At 33.6% G+C, this 21,441-nt stretch overlaps 1 protein-coding gene and 1 non-coding gene across 4 annotated transcripts; one reads left to right on the forward strand and one right to left on the reverse strand.

Moving 5' to 3' along the window:
• Positions 1 to 453: 453 nt before the first annotated feature.
• Brox (BRO1 domain and CAAX motif containing) lies at positions 454 to 21,339 on the reverse strand. Of its 3 annotated transcripts, XM_047520138.1 has the most exons (14): positions 20,984 to 21,339; positions 20,520 to 20,640; positions 18,993 to 19,109; positions 15,319 to 15,425; positions 14,884 to 14,980; positions 11,215 to 11,310; positions 10,175 to 10,247; positions 8,515 to 8,620; positions 7,624 to 7,713; positions 6,107 to 6,192; positions 5,181 to 5,262; positions 4,741 to 4,891; positions 3,523 to 3,682; positions 454 to 2,639 (listed from the first exon to the last, which is right to left on the reverse strand). In XM_047520138.1, the coding sequence occupies exons 3-14, from the start codon at positions 19,091 to 19,093 to the stop codon at positions 2,553 to 2,555; spliced, it is 1,236 nt and encodes a 411-aa protein (XP_047376094.1). In that variant the 5' UTR covers positions 19,094 to 19,109; positions 20,520 to 20,640; positions 20,984 to 21,339; the 3' UTR covers positions 454 to 2,552. The 3 variants fall into 3 exon arrangements, with proteins under 3 accessions (XP_047376094.1, XP_047376095.1, XP_047376096.1); XM_047520139.1 differs by lacking the exon at positions 20,520 to 20,640; XM_047520140.1 differs by lacking the exons at positions 20,520 to 20,640; positions 20,984 to 21,339 and adding an exon at positions 20,473 to 20,491.
• On the forward strand, positions 7,500 to 7,572 carry Trnam-cau (transfer RNA methionine (anticodon CAU)). Its single transcript has one exon. It is a non-coding gene; the product is annotated as a tRNA-Met (tRNA).
• Positions 21,340 to 21,441: the final 102 nt, after the last annotated feature.

Here is a 21,441-nt window from a genome sequence, read left to right on the forward strand (position 1 = left end):
CAAAAGTTTTTCAACAGATTATGGTACAACAATAATGATAAGCTCCCTAGTTTAGCTTACCACAGTACACAAATGCTGCACCATTCTGCATATTTTTGTGTCAAAAATAAACACATCCATCAAAATCCTACTTTAAGATTAAGAAGTGATAAGTAACAATAAACATAAGTAGAAACCAAACAGGTCAAGGAGTGATTAAGATTTGGTATGCCCACGAAGCATAAAACAAATGAATCTGTCATTTTATTTTTTTATTTTCTGCAATTCTGGGGGTTGAACCCAGGGCCTCATGCACGCTAACCAAGCACTCTACTACTGAGCTACATACCCCCGCTCTATATGTGTCAATTTAAACATTACTGTGAATATTAAGATTTTGCATTATATTAACTCTGCTATTAGCTAAGTATAAAAATATTTATCAAAAAACAAAAATTCCAATGAAAATGTAGGTAAAATTACTTTTATTTTCATAAATAAAGATAATTCATTATACAAACAACACTTAGCAGAAGCAATATGTAAGCTGTCACAGCCTGGTATGAAATTTATGCAATAGTTAATACAAATAGTTACACCTCCCTCTAACTTTCATGCAACTTCTTTACATTTGATAATTTCCAACACCATTTCAAAAAATCTTACATATAATGGGGTATTAAAAGGATAAAGCTGAGTCAACAGAATACTTTTGATCATGTCAAAACTGACAAATTATTTATTTAAATACCAGTATTTACTGCATTTTACAGAAGCACTGAGCATATCACATGTTTCCATTTCAAACATGGTAGTATAATCCACAAAAATATCAATATGAAAATTTAGTAACTAGGTTAATAAGCACTAGTACCTAAGATAAATAGGTCCTCAAGTACTGTTTAAAGTTTTGTCAGCAGATGACATACAGCAACAAGTCAATTTGTAGTAAGTGATTTTTAACAGTGAACTTTAATATTTTCTATAAGCAGCAAAATAAAACTGTTCAGTAATTGCTCCAAATATTCCAGAAACTGTAACTTCAGATATTAAATATATACTGCAAGCAGTAGTTAGCATTTCCACATATTAAAAAAAAACCCTTGAATTCCATGTAGTTTTTCAAAAGCAGTGTAAAATATGATATCTGATTTAAGCGATCATTTATTTGAACACAATCTTGATTCGGCTAGACATAATTTACTCATTCTTCATAATAAAATGCATATTCCTATTTTGACACTTTACGCAGATTTTATGTATTTATTAAGGGTTGCTGTGTGAACTCAATGGTATATCTATGTAAGTGCTCAGCACAATGCCTGGCACAAAGTAAGCTTTCAAAATACACTACTGTTATTATTTCCGTTAAAAAAAAAAATCTGTCATTTATAATAATAAATTAACTTTTCAGGAGAATAATCAACACAAGATAAATCTACAGATATGTGAGTTTTGTTTAAGTATTACAAACTATTTCTCAAGTCTGTGTATATACTAAACTGTTTCAAATGATTATAATCTTTTCCCAGGGTCTTTTACTACAGAGCTATATTGCCAGCCCTATTAAATTCATTTTTTAAGATCATTCTGTATCTATGTTTGTTCTCTAAGTTTTTGCTATGGCCTTTGACCTAAAGCAATGCAATTCTGGTAGGAGATATATGCATATGTATTAGAAAACCATATAAAAACAATGTACACCAAAATCAGCTAACAAAGGCATTTTACTAATAAGCTTCTCAAACAAAGTAGTAGTCACCAGTGTGATACAGGACAACCTATCTCATTCATGTTTGAAGTTTTTTCTTTATATCATGCAATATTTACTTCTTTAAAAACCATTTTTCATTCTTACTGTCTTCCCTTACATATAAACATTAAACACTTACAAAGTTCTATCCTCTAAGTAAAAAACCCAATAGAAAAAGTATTTATAAAAATCATTGTAGGATTTTGAGAATGAATGAAGCAGATACTAGAATAAGGAAAAGTTCTTAAAGGTCTCAACTTATCTACAAACACTAATTTTTGAGTAAATTATAGATTCCAGCATATGTAAGGGATTGGTATGAAAGTTTTCTGATCTTTAACTATAAGAGCTTTTTCCCCCACCAGAAAAGATAATTGACTCAGAACATAACAAGTCTGTGCTACAATTTACACAAGGGTAAGGGAAAAAAAGACTGTCTCTGCTTGAAATTGATTCTTGCCATTCTTCTGGTATCAAATAAAAGGAAAATAAAAATAAACATTTTTGTGATGACAGAAAAAACATACCTGAAAACAATTCAGGCCTATAATACATGAAGCTGGAACTTACTAACCAGAGTTCAAAAAAGATCCAATCATCAAATATACCTGTCAGAGACACAATGAAACCTTCCAAATGTTGTCCTGATTAAAAACATCTTCATCACCTTAAAAATCAAGAACGAATGCACTGAAGGCAGATCCCCTCTGAATGTAATAATTATGCTATAAGCTTCAGAGAAATCATTCCAAGAAATGTGAACACAAGTTGTGTGGTTTTCTTATCTAATTGTAGAAGAATTCTAAGCACATTTTATGTTTTAGGAGAGATAGCACCCAGTGTCCTTTTGAGGTTTGATATCTGGTTCTTTCACAGGTTTTACTTCTTCATCAGGCTTGGGTTTGGCCTAAAGAGAAGGAAAAATACAGTATTAAGTACATAAGCTCAGAAAACAAACGGGAGATCTTTTCTACTTCAGACTTTTAAAATGTACAATACTGACTGAAGTGCACTGAGATTAACCAAGTTATTGCAGAAACTACAGATCAATTCATTTTAAGATACAGTTACAGGCAACATTTCAGTGAGGAGGAAAACCTAGACTGTAGGCAAAAGTCAAGCAAATGGTCCTCCTAATCCATATTCTCTGAGGAGGGAGAAATTGAGTAATGGATCTATGCTTGTGGAACCCTTAAGTTTGGAATGAACTTAGAACAGTAACAGGCTTTTTCTTAGGAGGTTGATCAGGATATAAAGATAGTTATTTTAAAGAATAACGGTTTTAGTATGGGAATGGAATTACATTAAAAAATGCAATTTCAAGAAACTATTCTTGCAAAATTATTCCCATTCTTTTTGTCATAGATTTCTAATTTGTTGGAATTTAAATCTCAAAATTTCCATGTGAGCTTGATTTAAAGCACCAAGTTTTACTTAGATATAAATGAATAAAAGCATTCTTATTTTACCCCTGGATGATTCATGGAATGCTGAAATTATATTAGATACCCTGCAATAGCAAAAAAGAGAGTATTGTGATAGTAATATAAACTCTCATATTAAAGAAGGAGGCAATGACAAGTTGTAAAAAGTTGAAAATAATGCCATTCAGAGGCCACTGAAGATCTAGAGGCTTTATCTCATAGTGCTCTACAAAAGATTACATCCAACGCTGTAATTAGCTGATTTAACATAGACAAACAAGTATCTATCTAAATAGAGAAAATATCAAAATGCTGAGTTAGCATTTTTAAAGTTTTGTGAGCAGAAAGAAAACCCCAATCTCATACACCATCATCCTTGGGTCTCTTGGTGAGATCAAATGCAGCCAACGTTTCCGGTGTCCAGTGAGCACTTGTAGGAGGAAATTCAAAAGGCACTGGCTCTACTAGCCCATAATTTGCTTTGAGTTCCAGCTGTGGGGCTTCTGTTGGAATTTTTTGAAAGTAACTGCAAAAAAGCAATTTAAATAGTGATTCATTCATTTATTCAGTAACTGAGTTCCTAATATATTCATCAATGTAATGAGAGGTCAGAGACTTCCCTGTCTCATGTAGTTCAGAGAAGAGTAGGTGAGAAAGTCAAGAAACCTTGTCAATTACAATGCAGAGTAACTGAAGCTATTATTAAAAAGTGCCATAAGAATGCAAAGAAGAGCATTAACCTAGATTAATAACTATTTCCAAGGAAGTGATGAAAGGTGAACTAGGCATGTTCAAGAAAGCAAAAAGTTTGGTATGATCATATGCAGAATATAAAGGGGAAAATGTAAAGAGATAAAAACAGGAACAAGATTGATTCTACCAACCAACAAAGATGGTGTTCTATAGTCTGAACACTAATAAAGGAAACTATGTGAAAGGAATAGGAAGGATTGGGAATTACCCTCTAAATAGGTAGCTAAAACCAGAGTGAGAAGAACATGCAAAGGGAGATGAGAAGATGTATGTATGTGTATGTGTATGTATGTGCATGTGTGTGTGTGGATGTACGTATAAAACATTTGGAGAAAGAATGGCATAGTAAAGAAATAAAGAAAAAATGAGGACATTATGGGAGTATCCTAATGAAATAAGCCATATTTCAGTAATTAAAAGGTTTTAGGTTGGGTAGATGGCACATGCCTATAATCCTAGCAGCTCAGGAAGCTGAGGCAGGAGGATCTAAGGTTTAAAGCTAATCTCAGCAACTTAGCAGGGCTATAAGCAACCTAGTGAGACCTTGTCTCACAATAAAAAATAAAAAGGGCTGGGTATGTGGTTCAGTGGTTTAGCACCCCTGAGTTCAATCACCAGTACCATAAAAATAAAATAAAAAATAAAAGGTTCTACACACTTGAACTTTATAACTAATTTAAAGAAGAAAAAAAATTAATGCTAAATTTAAGTGCACTTTAACATCAAACCTTTGAGAACAGAGACTAACAGAAATTGATACTACTAAAATATTAATATTTTAATATAATTATAAGCTGACAATGTTATTATCATATATTAAGTTGTACTCACATAAATCCATTTTCTCTTTGACATTTTTCTAGGGTATTCTTCACAAGGTTTCCCAGTTTCCTAAAGAACAAGTGTCCTGAAGGTTTGACTGTTGGTCCAGGTCCTTTGGTTTCTCCATATTCTTTGCATAATGCTTCTGCCTTTGCATACACTGCACATGAAAGGAATAAACATCTACTTATACTTACAAGTCTTAAATCAGCGGTTAAGATTTCTGCTGCTCTAATTGGAGTAACAGAAATACTAATAATATTCTAAGTGGAAGGTGGGCATTTTCTACATATTCTAAGTTTGAAACACTTTTTTCCCTCCAGTTACTTCATCTGTCCTCATTCCCTTTCATGAACTCAACCAAAATCTCTTAATTGCCTATTTATTCCCCTTTATGGTAAAATATCTATTTTAATAAAAGGAGTTAAAATTCTAACAGGAATACTTACATTTTTCTGCTTCTTGCAAAGACCTGATTGCTTCACCACATTTATCACTAGCCAACAAAGTCTGACCATGATAACAGTAAGCCTGATAAAAAGAGAAACACGTTTATTCATTCTCTCCTATACTTATACATGAGTCAGATAAATGTCTTTATCCATTGTTTGAAGTATCAATAATCCCTTACATCTCTATACTTGAGTAAACTTTTCCCATCTCAATTCATACAGAAGGTAGAATTAGGTCAAGCCTTTAGCTGAACTTAGCCTTCTAACCATTTCCTGAGAGCAAAAGTTACTTGCTGAAATCTGTTAAAATCACGACATGGCAGATAAAGGAAGAAATTACTGTGCTAATGTTTTGAGGTTAAGAAATAAAGAGGTTTTAAAAGAAATGTATCAGCCTGAAAGTTTACTCTTTAAATGTGCAGGAATTACACATGATCTCAGGCAGTAAGTGCAAAACAGATTATAAACCATAAGAAAGAAAAACGTTTGCTGAGACTTGAGGGGTTTTGACTCACTCTCACATAATACTTAATCAATAAATAATAATTAAGTTTGGTGGGTATAATAAACAGATAAGTAACTTCCAAAATAGTGGGTGGTGATGGTTCACCAATCTAGGTGATATATAGATTAGATTTAGTCAACCACAAAGGAGAAAATTTTTGTTAAGCACATAGAAGGTTGTAGCATATGAGGAGTTCTAAATCAAATAGTTAAGTCCACTGCTATAATCTAGGTCTACAATTCTACATCATCTCTTTCCACCCATGTTAGTCCAAAATGGCTATAATGCCAGTGAACACTTACTAAGAACTGCCCGTTATTTGCAAAATGCTAAAAGAGTTTGGCAAGATGAGAGACCTGGCACTCAAGGGAATGGAAAGACAGTAGTTTACATCATTTTTAGGGCTATTAATACTTACATAAGCTGTGTAGAAACACATTTTCAAGTGAAGATATTTTCTCCATTTTGCAGAATATGCAGGCTCCAAACTGGATAAAGTATGATCTAAAGTTACATTTTAAAAAGCAAAATATAATTTCACCCTGATTCACTAGAAGACTTTTAGTTCATGTATTCTGATGCTAAAAGCAGAATGCCATTCAAATCTAAGACTCAAGCATTTATAGATTTATTTTAAAAAAACCTTCCTTATTAAAAAATGATTTGACTTCCCACAATTATATTTTAAGCTATGTAAGATTAAATATCATGAAATATTTTTGATTTGATGATTAATTTAAATTTCAAAGACACAGATAAAAATAGATATGGACCAAGAATTTCAAATATCATTCCTTCCAAATTTTGTTCCTTTTCCAAAGACTGAGAATTTCTTCCTAAGTGCTGAATCAGCCTACTACTCCGTGAAGCCAGCCTATCTTATACTGAAACTAGGGGGATCTTTCTCAAATTCAAATCAAAACCACTAAGACTCACTTTGTATCTTTTTAATGGGTTCCAAATACCTATAGAATCAAGGCCAAACTTTTTACCTAGGCTTACAAACCACTTCTTGATCTTATACAAACATATTTTCCCAATCTTTTCTCCCTTTACTCATCCTGTGTTTCAGCTACAACTGTCTGAAGGTGCCAAAATGTGCTCTTTCTTATCTCTGTACATAGTACAAAATGTTCTGTTCTCACACACTATAGCTCTCTAAGAAACACCACAAAAGTTCTATGTATATTTCAAAATGAAGCTGAGAAGCCACCTTCCTCTAAAGAGCCTTCTCTAGAACGCCCACAATCGAGGTTCTTATTTCACTTCTGTAACATCATGATAATTGGTGATATAATAATGTAATTACATGTTGTCTACTCCCCTCAGCTGTGAGTATATTCAACTTTACTCAGCAACTAAAATAGTAACTATCTCATAAAAAGAAACATATACAAGGTTCCTAAACTAGTAAATGAAAATAATAATAGGATAATAGTAGGAACTGTGTTCTGGTCTCAACTTCCCACCCGCTAGCAGTTATGGGTTGAGTACGTTAACCCTTTAGTTTGTTTCTTATCTGAAAAAAAGGTCAGTAATTATAAGATTATAGTAACAATCAAAACCTTAGAAGCAAAAGAGTCATATACTTATTAGATGACTGGTTAAAAAGTACAGTATTGTCCTTTCCATTAAAAGTTATGTAGCATTTTAACTGTGAGCAGCTCTAATTCTTTAATCATCATCAATAAAGTAATCAAGATATTATTCTAGTTTTCCAAATAATGGAAAACTTAGAATCTTTTTGTTCTGTTCCCCACTCAGTCAAGAGCAAATAAATCTAAAATCTAAAGAATACTAGTATAGGGGCTGGGGATATAGCTCAGTAGGTAGAGTGTTTGCCTCATAAGCACAAGACCCTGGGTTCAATCCCCAGCACTGCCAAAATAAATAAATAAATAAATAAATAAAAGTATAACAACAGAATTAGCTTACCAGCTTTTTGATAAAAATTGGCTGTCTCATATGCCAGTGCAGCAATTAGTCCAGCAGCATGTTTAAGTTCAATTGCTCGGGCAATTGTTACTGTAACCAACACACAATAAAAGGAATCTATAAATATATTCATTTCCACTCACAGTAAGTTCAATTTTAATAGCAAAAGACAGCCTGATAATCTTTTGGGGTTTTCATACAGTTATTGTTAACTTTTACTATGAAAAGAAGAGAAAATGTAAACAAACAGAAAACACAGCTTGTTGGTTCTGTTACCATTTCATTAAACAAACCAACTGTCAATTACTGGTTAACTGCAGAGAATTACTACACTATAGATTGATATAAAAAATACTTTCAGAGCACCAGCATTTGGAATAAAAAAAAAAAAAAAAGGCCTACAAAGTTTGTTAACTGGGCTGGGGAGATAGCTCAGCTGGTAGCGTGCTTGCCTCGCAAACACAAGGCCCTGAGTTCGATCCCCAGGACCAAAAAAAAATTAAAAAATAAAAAAATGTTTATTAACTGTTATCATGTAAGTTCCACTGTTTCTTGCTACTGAAAAGATGGAGACTTCAAAGTAAGTCAAAGTGGGAGAGAAAAAAAAATGAACATAGTAGTGGAGAAAATGAAGAGTTAAAGAATTAATTTTATACTGTCAGAAATGGAATGGAATCAAAATCCTCTTTAAAAAAGTCATTGAGTTGTAAGATCTGTTCCTGCAAGTTCAATGTCAAAGGTAAAATTATTCCTCAATAAGATTTCTAAAACTTGAAACTCAACTGGAGCTAATTTTGATTTTGAAAAAATTTTAAAAAGAATAATTAAGTGCAAATATTGACTTTCCCCAAACAAAAACAAAAAAGAAAAAGTTTACAATATTTAGGATACCTTCTTGAGCTTCAGCCTGACACTGGATAATATAAGCTTCTATGAGTCGTGCCTCTAAATCCCTTCCCTTTTCTGCAGGAGTAATAAGTTTGGGGATATGACTTTCCTGGGAGAGAAAGAAAACAAAAGATGCCAAATTTCATATTAACCCAGTTTTAAAAAGAGATGAAAACTGGAAGTAATAAGACATTCAACTGGTGAATTTGCTGGAAATTTAAGGTGCAAACAATAATTGTGAAAAAGGAGCAATACTAAGCTTACAGATAATATAAGCCCCAGTACACTAAAATTTAGAAAGAAATTCAAGAGCAGAATTTTGGTTATAATAGACTACTTACATATGCAAGTCACACTCCCACCTTAGAAAATGTTTCATTGAAATAGTAAACAAAATTCCTTTTGCATGATAGCCTGAATTGTTCACTTATTGAAGATATAATACTAAAATTTTACACTTAATTCAGGATCTTATTTTGTCATGGGAAGAAACCCAACACTGAGCCTCCAGGAGGTCTTTAATAAATAGTTTAATTAGAATGAAGAGAAGGGGAATTCTAGTTGGAAAACACATTATTTTTTCTCCTATGCCCACCATATTTCCAGGCAATTCATGTGCACACACCTGTAATCCCAGTGGCTCAGGAGGTTAAGAAAGGAGGATGGTGAGTTCAAAGCCAGCCTCAGCAAAAGCAAGGTGCTTAGCAACTCAGTGAAATCCTGTCTCTAAATAAAATACAAAATAGGGCTGAGGATATGGCTCAGTGGTCAAGTGCCCCTAAATTCAATCCCCAGCACCAAAAAAAAAAAAAAAAAAACTCTCTCTCTCCTCTCTCTCACTATATATATAGATATACATTGACATATACCTATATTTGTATCTCCAGGTAATTCAATGTATGAGTGCAACAACTGCCTCTCCAACATTTTTACTGATGTACTGAGAATACCATTAGAAGTTCAGTTCTGTGGAATCATATATGACTGCTCCTGGCAGCTGCTACAGAGAGCAATGAGAAATGCTTTGTTTTTGTCTATCTTTTCAGAAGAGACAGAAAAATAAACAGTTGAAAATTGAATTGAAAATTTCTAATTTAAGAGTCTCTGGTGTTTTTAAGACTAAAATGGAGACACTGATACTCAGTAATTGGCTGCACTCATCAATAAGGTACTATTAAATAAGGTAAACAGAACATATACATACACAGTTGGCCCTATGTATTCATGGTTTCCACAACCACAACCTCAGACACCTTGGACTGAAAATATTTGGAAAAAAAAAATGTATGTATGCTGAACACGTATACTGTTTTGTCATTATTCTCTAAACAATACAGTATAACAACTATTTACACAGCATTTGCATTTACACTGCATTAGATATTATAAGCAAACTTAAGATGATTTAAAGAATATGAGAGGGAGTACACAGCATATGTAAATACTACGCCATTTTATAAAAGGGACATGAGCATCCACACATGTTTTAGCATCCCAAGGGAAAGGGAGCAGTTTGCCCTAGGACAATCTCCTGTAGATACTGGAGGGACAGTATTAGCTCTTTTCACATGCAACATGTAAATGTTCTTCTTCCCCTGCCAAAAAGTAAAAATTATTTAAGAATTAAAGCATTAGAAATCAATATATAATTTTTTATTTTTACCTTTAAATGTTTAAAAATCCCAGCTGCAATTTTCAGGCTTCGATGAACTTCCTTTGCTTCATCTTCTGTTATGCTTAAAGATAGTTTTACATTATAAGAGGATGAATCCCATTTTTGGTACTAAAACCAACAACTAACACATTATCATTAGGCCAAATCAGTTATTTGTGTTTCTCATCACTAGTTTTCTTTCTTTTAATAAAAAAAAATCTAATTCTCACACTTTTATGTGTCAAAGCAACAAATGCAAATGATATCTAAAGAGAAGAGACTACAAATTAAAAAAAGAGAGAAACCCTGACTAGAGGTAAACTAGACAGTCTTCTGGTCTTACCTTCTAGATTCTTCTGTCATAAGCAAGCACTTATACATATCAAATGATAGCTATATTCACTACTCTGCTCATTTTTATCACTTTAGAGATGATTTTGTATCAGTACACGATTCAACTTTATTTTTCAATGGTATCATACTATTCCTATGTACAGATAAATCATAACAATTTTGCCAGTTTCCTATTGATATAGCCACTTCATCTATCAAAAAAATTTACCTCATTTTGTAATTCTTTTAGTCCTTTGAGACATCTTTTCATATACTTAAAACTTTTTGTATTTCTTTTTCTATGAATTGCCTATTCATGTCCATGGCTTATTTCAACTGGTTTTTTGCTGATTTTAAGAGTATACAATATAAAAATGAATAATTTTCATATGTATTGCTATGTTTTGAACCAATTCTGTATGTGTTTCTTAAATTTTGTTTATAGGACTTCTAAGTGGACAAATATTTAGTCTTTTCCTTTACAGCTTCTTGGTATGGAGTCTTATTTAGAAAGACCTTTCACATTATAAGATTATTAAAAAAATTTCCTCTCAACACTAGACTCCATAATTCTAAAACTTAAAATATGTGGCAAACTTGCACTCACTCAAAGTGGTACTTTTTGATCAATAGTCTAAACTCTTTTTAATAATGAAATTCAATATATTTGAAAAATATCATATTATTCACATAAAACCCTTTTCCTTTTAACTTACTTTTCTTTTCCCGCCAGTCTTGAAGCATATTTGGTATACCACAGAGCTACATTAAATCCCATGGAAATTAATTCAAAAACAGCATCCTGCTGGGCACTGAAATTAAAAACATGATCATTATTATTTATTTTATTTTTTTGGAATTTGGGATTGAACACAGGGGCACTTTACCATTGAGCTACATTCCCAGATATTTTTATTTTATTCTGAGACAAACTGTCACTGAATTGCTGAGGCTGACCTTGAACTTTCAATTTTCTTACCTCAGCTTCCCAAGTTGCTGGAATTATAGGTGTGTGCCACCATACCCAACTAAGTTCTATAAATTCTTAAGACATTGCTACATGAAGTCTATTGGACATCCACCTCAAAATTACAAAGATCAATATGCTAATGAGTATGTGTCTGAGTATGAATAATGAAAATAGTTCTTGTGTTTAATATAGATGGGAAGATAAGACAGTAATTATCAATAAATGGCTAAATACAGTGGTGTAGTATGTATTATGTAACTAGTAATAATAAATGTAACAGTACTTCTCAAAGATTATTGTACATAGAGTAGCTTTAAAGACAGATTTCTGGGACTTAACCTCAAAAAGTCAGAAAATCTGAAATGGAGCCCAGAATCTGTATTTTTATCAAATACTCAATTGATTCTGAAATGGATGGTTCTTATACCACATATTAGGAAAACAGAATTAAGAGGAAAGGAAAGGGATTGGGGTTATGGCTTAGTGGTAGAGTGCTTGCCTAACGTGTGAGGCACTGGGTTTGATTCTTAGCACCACATATAAATGAATGAATGAAATAAAGGTTCATCAACTAAAAATATATATAAAATAATTTTTTTTTTTTTTTTTTTTTTTAAAAAGAGGAAAGGTAGGGCTGGGGTTGTAGCTCAGTGGTAAAGTGCTTGCCCTGCACGTGTGAATAATGGGGTTCAATCCTCAGTACAACAACAACAACAAAAAAAAAAACACATAAAGGAATTGTGTCCAGTACAACTAAAAATATTTTTAAGAACAAAAAAGATGGAAAAGGTAGTTGTAGGCTAGAATGATTAAAAATGATGAATGGTATATATAAAATATGAATTGTGCCTTAAGAGATAACTACAAGGAAGCAGAAGACATTCTGGGTGAGAAAATTATGCTGTCGAAACACAAAAATATAAAGATTTTTCCGATAGAACTGACTCAACCTGCTTGACTGGAGCAGAAAGTATGCAAAAAGAAATTGAAGAATGATCAAATGCCAAAATGAAGTACATGGTAGATTTTGAGTGCCACGATAATCAGTATTTTACAAAGGAAAAGATCCTGAAAACAAGTATATGTACTTGTTTCCTTCATATTCTATTACTATGACATAAAAAAGATGGCAAAGTGCGTTAAGTAAATGATAAGAACACCAATTTATTCACTATCATTTCAAGAACCTGCAAATTCTTTACACATTTATTTCAACTGAAGAAATAAGAAAGCAGAAATAACATCTTCATTTTAAACATGTAAAATTAGGTAGATACTGAAAAGCTACATAAAGGGAAGAGATCAGAAGAATGACTCTAGTTTTATTTTTTATTTATCTTAAAAAGAATGGAGATATGGCCACTTTTTAGATTTTTTTTTTTTTTTTAAGCCAGGCAAAATGGCACATACCTGTAATCCCAGCTATTTCCTGTAATACTAGGAAAAAGATTCCAAGTTTGAGGCCAGCCTGTTCTCAAAATTCAAATTACAAAGCTAAGGTTGCAGCTCAGTGGTAGAGAACTTGCCTATCAAGTGCAAGGCCCTGGGTTCCATCCCCAGTACCACAAAAGCAAAACAAAACAAAAAAATTGTGGGCTGGAAGTGTGAGCCCTTCCTTAATAAGTGTAAGGCCTTGGGTTTAATCCCCAGCACCACCACCACCAACACACACACATACACACACACACACATACACACACGCACAGTAACATACACACAAAGTTAGAAAACACTGTAATTAAAATAAGTTATAATTTTTAAATATAAATATTATAATTTATAAACTGATATAATTTCCATGTTTATTACATAAAAAAAGTTTATGAACAAATTCCTCAAAACAGTTTACCCTCTTGAAAAAAAGTTTAATAGCTTATTCTTTTTTGAAATAGAAATTTCAAAGGAATTACTCCTGGTGACCTACTGTGCATTTCTAGTTTCTAGCTGTACTTTTAAATCACATGACAGTTTTCTTAATTTATGCAAAACCTAACGAATAACTCTTTTCATTTTTATACTCATTTTTTTCAATCCATCTTGTTCCAAAACACTCCATTTCTGTAATACCACATCTAAGCAGTAGTCAGAGCATGTACAATTCAATAAATAATTTTTCAGAAAGGTAAGATTCACAGCACAATCGCAGCTGAATAAATCAGAAATCTCACATGTGCTGAGTTTGGGTTTTCATCACATAATTCTTCACTGTCTCATAAAATGCTAAAAAATGATAAATAGTAGCTTGCTCTAACATGGAATAAAACTTTGGTATGGTGGGCCAAATTTATGCAATGCAAAACATTTTAGAATCTGTCAAAGTCCGTAATGTAATAAAATAAAGGTTTGAATCCTAACTTAAAAAAATTCCTTAATTTTGGATGAAAAACGGGTCATGTGTAGAAAAACAGAAAATGAAGTACTGGGAGATCCAGAATATTAATATTTGAAAAAGTTCTGTCTTCCCTACTTCCTATCCAATTATGAATTCTACACACAATATTTCCAAGGAAGAAAATGAATTAACATTTAATGAATGTCCTCTTAAATGACTGGCATTATATTATTATTTACTTAATATAAGCTTCTTATTTTGTTCCTCACAAAGTCTTGTAGCACCAAAATCTAGATGAAGAAGCAGACAGATGCTTACTTTGTAGAAAACCTGGAATAGCATCTAGGTATGTGTGAATTCAACCTCCATACTCTTCCTAATATAATGCTCTATTTGCCCTATTCATCCAGCAATTGTCTATCTCTTTCTTTCTTACAAAACAATAATTCTAAAGCAAATTGAGATGAAGATATACAGGCATTTTTAACAATTCAGAGGTGTTTTTAAAAAAGGGAGTTGAATAAAGTTAGCACTACTGTGACATATTTCCTGTTATAATTTCATCTACTATAGTTTCAAGTGAGTGATGAAAAAGCTCTGAAGGATAGTTTCTAAACAGAGCGGAAACAGTAAAAAGAAATAAGAAGGAAAAAAAATACCCAGAGTCAAAAGACTACAGAGTTGCAAAGAAAGAAAGACTGACCATCTGAACTATCCTTTAGAAAAAGAAAAGTAAGGGAAAACCAAAATTCTGCTTGGCTTGAAGGTAGGCAAAGACTGAAAGTCAGTGTAGGGTCCAAATTTCCAAAACGTTTCTTTGTGTCTTATTAAAATAAGACAAGATTGTTCAATTCTTATTAGTATTTGTATTAATTTGTTCAAAAGTAGATATGCTCTGGGAGAAATAATATTTTACTTAATATTATATATTAGAATTAATGTCCAATGCTTCTAATTAATTTCCTGACAAAAGAAAATGCTGATCAGACCTTATTTTTCTTCTTCAAGTACAAAATCATGAGTTAATTGCTGGTTACATAGTTGCAAAAACTGGCTTCCATTTAGTAAATTAACACTGCTTACCTCGGAACATGTCCTTGTAACGTATCCGTCCACTTGAAATTCTGAATATATCGTAACTTGCTTTCCTGGGTAGATTCATCCAGTGAATTTATGAACCCTTATAAAAAAGATAAAAGACACTTTAGTTTTAGAATAAATATCATGTGTTCTATTTAGAAGTATTTTCAGATAATTACTTTTCCAGGTGCCTGAATGAATTTTTGGCACCCCTCTCTCTTCCCACATCCCATACTTTCTTCTGAGATAAGGTAATATGAAATATGTACATTTAATTCTCAAAATGTTAAACCACATGCTACCATTACAATCTCACATTTCTGAAACTCAATACAAGTACAGCCTGGAAATTAAACTGTCCAAATTTGAAAAGTATATAAGAGCTAAATATAAGTTTTGCATAATTTTTTTTTAACTGAGTTCATATAAGTAACTAACCTTGCAAGAGTGAAAAGTATGAGTCTGCAGCATTCTTCATCATTTCTGGATTACAGCTCAAATCAGTGAACAATTCAAGGAGTCTTGCCCTGGATGTTCTCAAGTCACTTATACAAAACAAAGACAATAAAGTAAGCTGTTACAATGATTCTATAAAAGTGGCTTTAAAGTTTCAAAGTAAAAGCTTTAAAAAACACCACCCACACACCCTCTCCTACCTTCTCCAAGGTATCATCATATTCGAAAAAATAAATTTGATTAGGATTAACACTAGAGATAAATGAAGTTTCTAATGACATTTTAGTTGTACTAAAATAAACCTAGTCCAAGTAAAAGGGCAAATTATGAATAAAAATTATACAGTAAGAATAGCTAGCAAGTTTATATTTATAAAAAATAAAGTTTATATTTATAAAAAATAAATCAAGGGTGGACATGTGGTGCATGCCTGTAATCCCAGCTACTCAGGAGGCTGAGGCAGGAGGATCCCAAGTTCAAGGTCAGCCTCGAAAATAAAATAAAAATATAATTTTTATAAATAAAATATAATAAAATTAAATTAAAAATATAAAGGGCTGGGGATGTAGTTCAATGGTAAAGTGTCCTTGGGTTCAATTCCCAGCATACGCACACACATACACACACAAATCAATGAAACAAATGTATGCATTTAAGATTGACTGAGGGATTAGGACTGAATAACCAGTTCACAGTTTTTGAAATATGGAAATTTGACATACTCATATTTGTGTATGATTTTAGTATCTCCTTAATCCATTTTTCCCAATCATCCCTGATGTGGAACACCTATAAAAACTTAAACACAGTATATAATATGTAATTATGCAATATAAAATAATTATATGAAACTAATTATAATTATACTATAATACTAATATAACATATAAGCTCTAGAATGTGATTTCTAACCTATTTTAAAGTACCTGTGTCAATTTTGTTGAAATATTTGCAGAACTGAAAACTTGGAACTTAATGGGTTAAAAGGTCTAAACTTGACATTACTCACAAAATGTCAAAATATATTTTATTAAGTAGAAAACTTTTAAAAGTGAATTGCATTCTATAGTTCAATGCATACAACGTGTGGCTACTAATCATTTTAAAACAGCTCCCTACTCTGCCATACTTTACTTCTTTGCTGCAAAAAAACACTGTGGATCTGCCTTTTCCTTCTTGAAATTCTTTTCTCCCAAAATTCCAATGACACTAAATTTTCCAGGTGCTCTTTTTATCTCTAAAAGTTCCCTCTATATTTTTTCTATGTTCCATTCTTATTTCCACCTATGAAAATGTTCAATCTTGGGCTTCCTGGTTTTCTTTTATCTTTTGATAGCTATTAGTATATCTTAAAACTACTTTTATTCCTAGATCTACACTGTCATCTCTAACTTGGTTCTGTCCATATCCACATCTAATCCAGAAGGCAACTAGTCAGAAATCACATTACATGAACAATGACTGAAGACACTTAAAATGTGTGTTAAGTGACTGTCAAGCACAATGGCACACACCTATAATCCCAGCAGATTGGGAGGTTAAGGCAGGAGGATTGCAAATCAAAGCCAGCAATTTAAGAGAGGAGCTAAGCAACTCAGCAAGATGCTGTCTCAAAACTGAAAATAAATAAACAAATAAATAAATTAATTAATTAAAAAAGGGCTCGAAATGTGGCTCAGTGGTTAAATGCCAATGGATTCGATCTCTGGTACATTAAAAAAAAAAAAGAGAGAGAGAGAGAGAGAAGTGTGTGTAGGTGATTAAAGACAGACTCTTTAAATTGTGAGCACCAAGAGAGTAGGGGCTGCATACACAGAATTTAGTAGGTGGCTAGGATAAAGCACATATCCAGACTTATTTGTTGAGTGAAAGAATAATAGCTTTGCAAATGTTTTCTTTTGAGATTAGGAAAGTTATAACATAGTTGTGATGTTTAGAAATGAGCAAAGACTTAATATCCTGAATGAGCTAGATACAGCACTTATTCATTAGTACTAATTCTAAGGAGGTTTATTTCAAAGTTCAGACTAATAATTACATATAGCTGACTAAAAATGGGACAGGCTACCTTATGAATAAGTCATTGTTTGAGGTATCTAGATTTCACTTTATTTAGAAGGTGAAAGAAGTGATTCCTAAACTTGGAAGACATATGAATCCTTAAGATCTATTTTCGACTGAAATAGTTTGCCAGAAATTTCCACTAGGTACTCAATCATCACTTAGAGCTCAACTTGGGTAAAATTAAATTCATCTTAAAATTATAGAATCAGAGAAAAATGTACCTTAAAGATAATCTGATTTAAGCTGTTTATTTTATAAATTAGGAATGAAGTCCAAAAAAGTTGAGGGACTTGCCCAATGCTACAGAAAAAGCAATTAAGTGGGGACCAGACTCTCTTAAGAGTCTAGATTCAGAGTTGACAATCTATAATCTATAATTTATAATCTATAACTTGTTTTTGTATGGCTCACAGAATAAGAATATATTTTACAATTTTAAATGGTTATATAAAAGAACAAGGAAGAATATGAACCAGCAACTCTATATGGCCCACAAAGCCTAAAATAGTTATTATTTAGTATTTTCATAAAAATGTGCTGAAACTGGGCATAATGGTGCATGCCAATAATCCAGACTCAGGAGGATCACAAGTTCGAGACCAGCCTCACCAACTTGGTAAGTCCTGTAGCAACTCAGCAAAACCCTGTCTCCAAAAAAAAAAAAAAAAAGTTTGCTGACCATTGGTCTAGACTAATAAGTCAATTTTCTGACCTTGTACTCCAATCACTTCTTCCCACCAAAGCAGTATCTCTCCTGACTATCCTTTATTGGTAACACCAATATCTTAATTATTTGTTTTATATATCATACAGACTGAAGCCTTTTTCATCTCAGAGCCAGTCAGTCAGTCAGGTCAGTTGATTGTTCCTTTGAAATACCTCTTGCATCTATCCTTTTTGTTCAGCCAAATTGCTCTCTTATTCTTAGAACATGGTTTTCTCTCTCGATCCGTACCTAAATCAGGGATCCTCAAACATTTTCTATACAGGGCTAGATAGTAAATATGTCCAGCTTTGTGGGTCATAAGATCTTGGCCAGAACTATTTAATTCTGCTGTAGTAGAGGAAACCAGCTAAGGAGCTATAGACAATTCATAAATAAATGTGGATCTGGGTTCTAAAATACCTTCATTTACAAAAACAAGCAGTAGGCTGAACCTGTGGGATGCAGTCTGCCAACCCCTGAATTAAGCCATGGAATTTATGTAAGTCCCAGTTCAAATTCTTTCTCCTGTATCACCTTAAAAGCCCTTGCAAGTCACAGGGATCTCTCCCTGCTCTGAATTCAATGAACTTACTATCTGGCCAATTAACAATGTCCATAACCTACTTTATTGAGTCTCTTACACTATTAACTCTTTTGTCATTGCTTCAGACACAGTAAATTTAAGATTCATTTGCTGGTCTTAAAAATTAAGGACCAAGACCTACATGTGTACCAAAATTTAACTCTTCCTCTACCATTTATAAATTCACAAGGAGTCTAAAATTAGGGACAATGTATTACATATTTTTATATTACCCATGGAACCTAAAAAGTATCATGTATCCAAGAGTGGCAATGATACTTTTTAAGTCTGACTAAAACTTACTTGCAAATTTTTGAAGCAGGAGGACCAGCGGCCACACCATAGTAGTTAAAAGAGACAGGAGCTGTAGCTTTTAATGGATTCCTATGAAACCAATGGGTCATTTTCTCTGGATGTTTTCTGTAAACAAAACAGAAACACATAAAATTCAATAAAACATTTCATGAACAATGAATGTAGGATAAGAAAGTTATTTTTAAGTTAAGAGCTTACTATAGAACACACATTTTACATACAAATGATGTATTATTTACAAATATAAATAAAATACTTTACCTACACAAATCAATTTTGTTTTAGTTGGTGGTTTATTCATGGTAGTCTATGTTTACATCAGGCCTATTAAAAAAACAGCATTTGGAAAGATGCTCACAGTGATTTCAATATTAAAATATATCAGAGCAGCAATGTTTAAATTTTAATGTATGGAAAAAATCACCTGGTGGTGTGGTGTTCTTAAAGTTCTAAACAGTCTGGGAGAGAACCTGAGATATTAATGTTGTAACTTCCCAGATTACCTTTGAGTAGTACTAGAATTTGGTTGGAAAGTTGCAAGTAAGTAGGATACAGGACCAAAGGAATGAAATTTCCATAAGATGTTGAATGATGACCCTCATTTACACTGTTAAGTCTTTAATTATATTTCCCACATATTGCAGATACCAATGGATTACTTATAGCATGTGTTTTACAATAAATGTATTTTTATAAAATAGGTGAGTCAATATTTCATAATAAAAATGAAATACAATATTTGATTAATAACTTTAACCTAAAAACTTTCGAAAAACTACCTAAGTGAAATGCCAACTTTAAAAAAAAATCAAGTTTCACAGCTTTTAGGTTAAAAAAAGAAAAAAAGTTCCTGGGTAGGTAAGGTATGTAATAATACAGGAAGCCAAGCCAAAGATTTACATACGGCAATTAGATTCCAGGAAATAGTACAGAAGAAATTTTGAATTTACTTAATTTGAAAGAATTATAAAGGTTGCCAATCGACTTTTTCTTATTAGAAAAAATATGTCGACTGTGTATAAAAAACTTACATTAAGCACCTCCCTTATGATATTCATGACAAAACTGGTTTTGAGAAGAACCGAATGATTCCTTGTGTATTCAAGGAAAAACTGGGCAGGTTCATTCACGACTCAAAATACTTAACAAGTCCTTTTAGAAAATGTCATCTAAACATTTTTCACTAAGCCTCTTTTTCAGTCTGCATACAGCATCTGCGTGCTTATATACCAAGCTTTCTCTAGAGAGTGCCACACTCTAGGTTTGATTCTGTGAAAGCAAATTTTCTGCAAAAACTTATTTTAAGTACTGTACTCCGCCTCGCCCCACCGTTCAAACCTTTCGGTGACCCCACTCTCTACAGTTTTCAGGAATTCCGAGGGTGAAGTAGAAGCGACACCCCTCTCCGCACGTGCGAGAGTGCCCATAAAGATACCAACACAACGTTCGAATACTTCACCTAACCCACCTCCAGAGAAGATCACCAACACTGACACGGGTCTCCCTGGAACCTACCTGAGGGGCGTCCCGAACTCCCAGCGTCCACTTCCTGTTTACCACCCAGCCTCTTCCTCCGTGCCCGGTCCGGTTCCAGTGGCAACACCCTGCGCACGCGCCAACACTAGCGCGCCCCTTTCTTTGAGAATAGGCATTTTGGTAGAAAGACGATAGTATTAACCGGAGAGGGGCGGGCAAACGAGTACCGAGCGAACACCTACTTAGCTTATAAAATCTCTTAACAGCGAATAGAGATGCGGGGCAAGAGGATTCAGCAAATTCAGCTGTTAATGTCATTGATTTCTGGGATCGATATGGATTTTCTTTCTTTCGTTTCAAGGCGTTAGAAGGTGGCTTTTTTAGATCACTATCCAGGGATCTATAGAGACCGGTGTAAAATGAGGTGCCCCTACTGCTCGGACTCCAAGGAACAACAGGGGGAGGGCTATTAGTGGGGAACGCCCATCCTCTGACATACTTACCTGGGTTTTCAAGAGTCTGTTCGGCACTTTTCCTGAGGAAAGAAAAGCAGTACTGAATTCCGTAAGAGAGAAAAGGAGGGAAACGAAGAACCAAGAGTACTGAACTAAAGCGACAGGAACCAAGCCGGCGCCGAGTCTGGGTCACGTGGTCGGCGGCCATGTCAGCTACCGAGGCAGTAGTGCTCACTGAGCATGGGCGGGGGCTGCCTCACTGTTGTAACACCTCAGAACGCTCCTTTCACTGGACTTTTCAACTTATCCCTGGTCCTTCCTCCTGGGCCTCACTGTCGTCCCCCGAGAGGAAAGAAAGAGGTAGTGGGCTTCCCAAACCGAGATAGGATGCCGCAATAGCGATGGCGGCCCTCGGCGGATGGGGCGGCCTCAACCTAACCAGGGGCGGGACCTCGGGGGCGGAGCCTGGGGGGGCGGCCGCTTCGGAGCCGCAAAGTTTGGCTGTG

This window comes from Sciurus carolinensis, chromosome 12 (genome assembly GCF_902686445.1).
Source record: "Sciurus carolinensis chromosome 12, mSciCar1.2, whole genome shotgun sequence".
NCBI classification, from domain to species: Eukaryota; Metazoa; Chordata; class Mammalia; order Rodentia; family Sciuridae; genus Sciurus; species Sciurus carolinensis.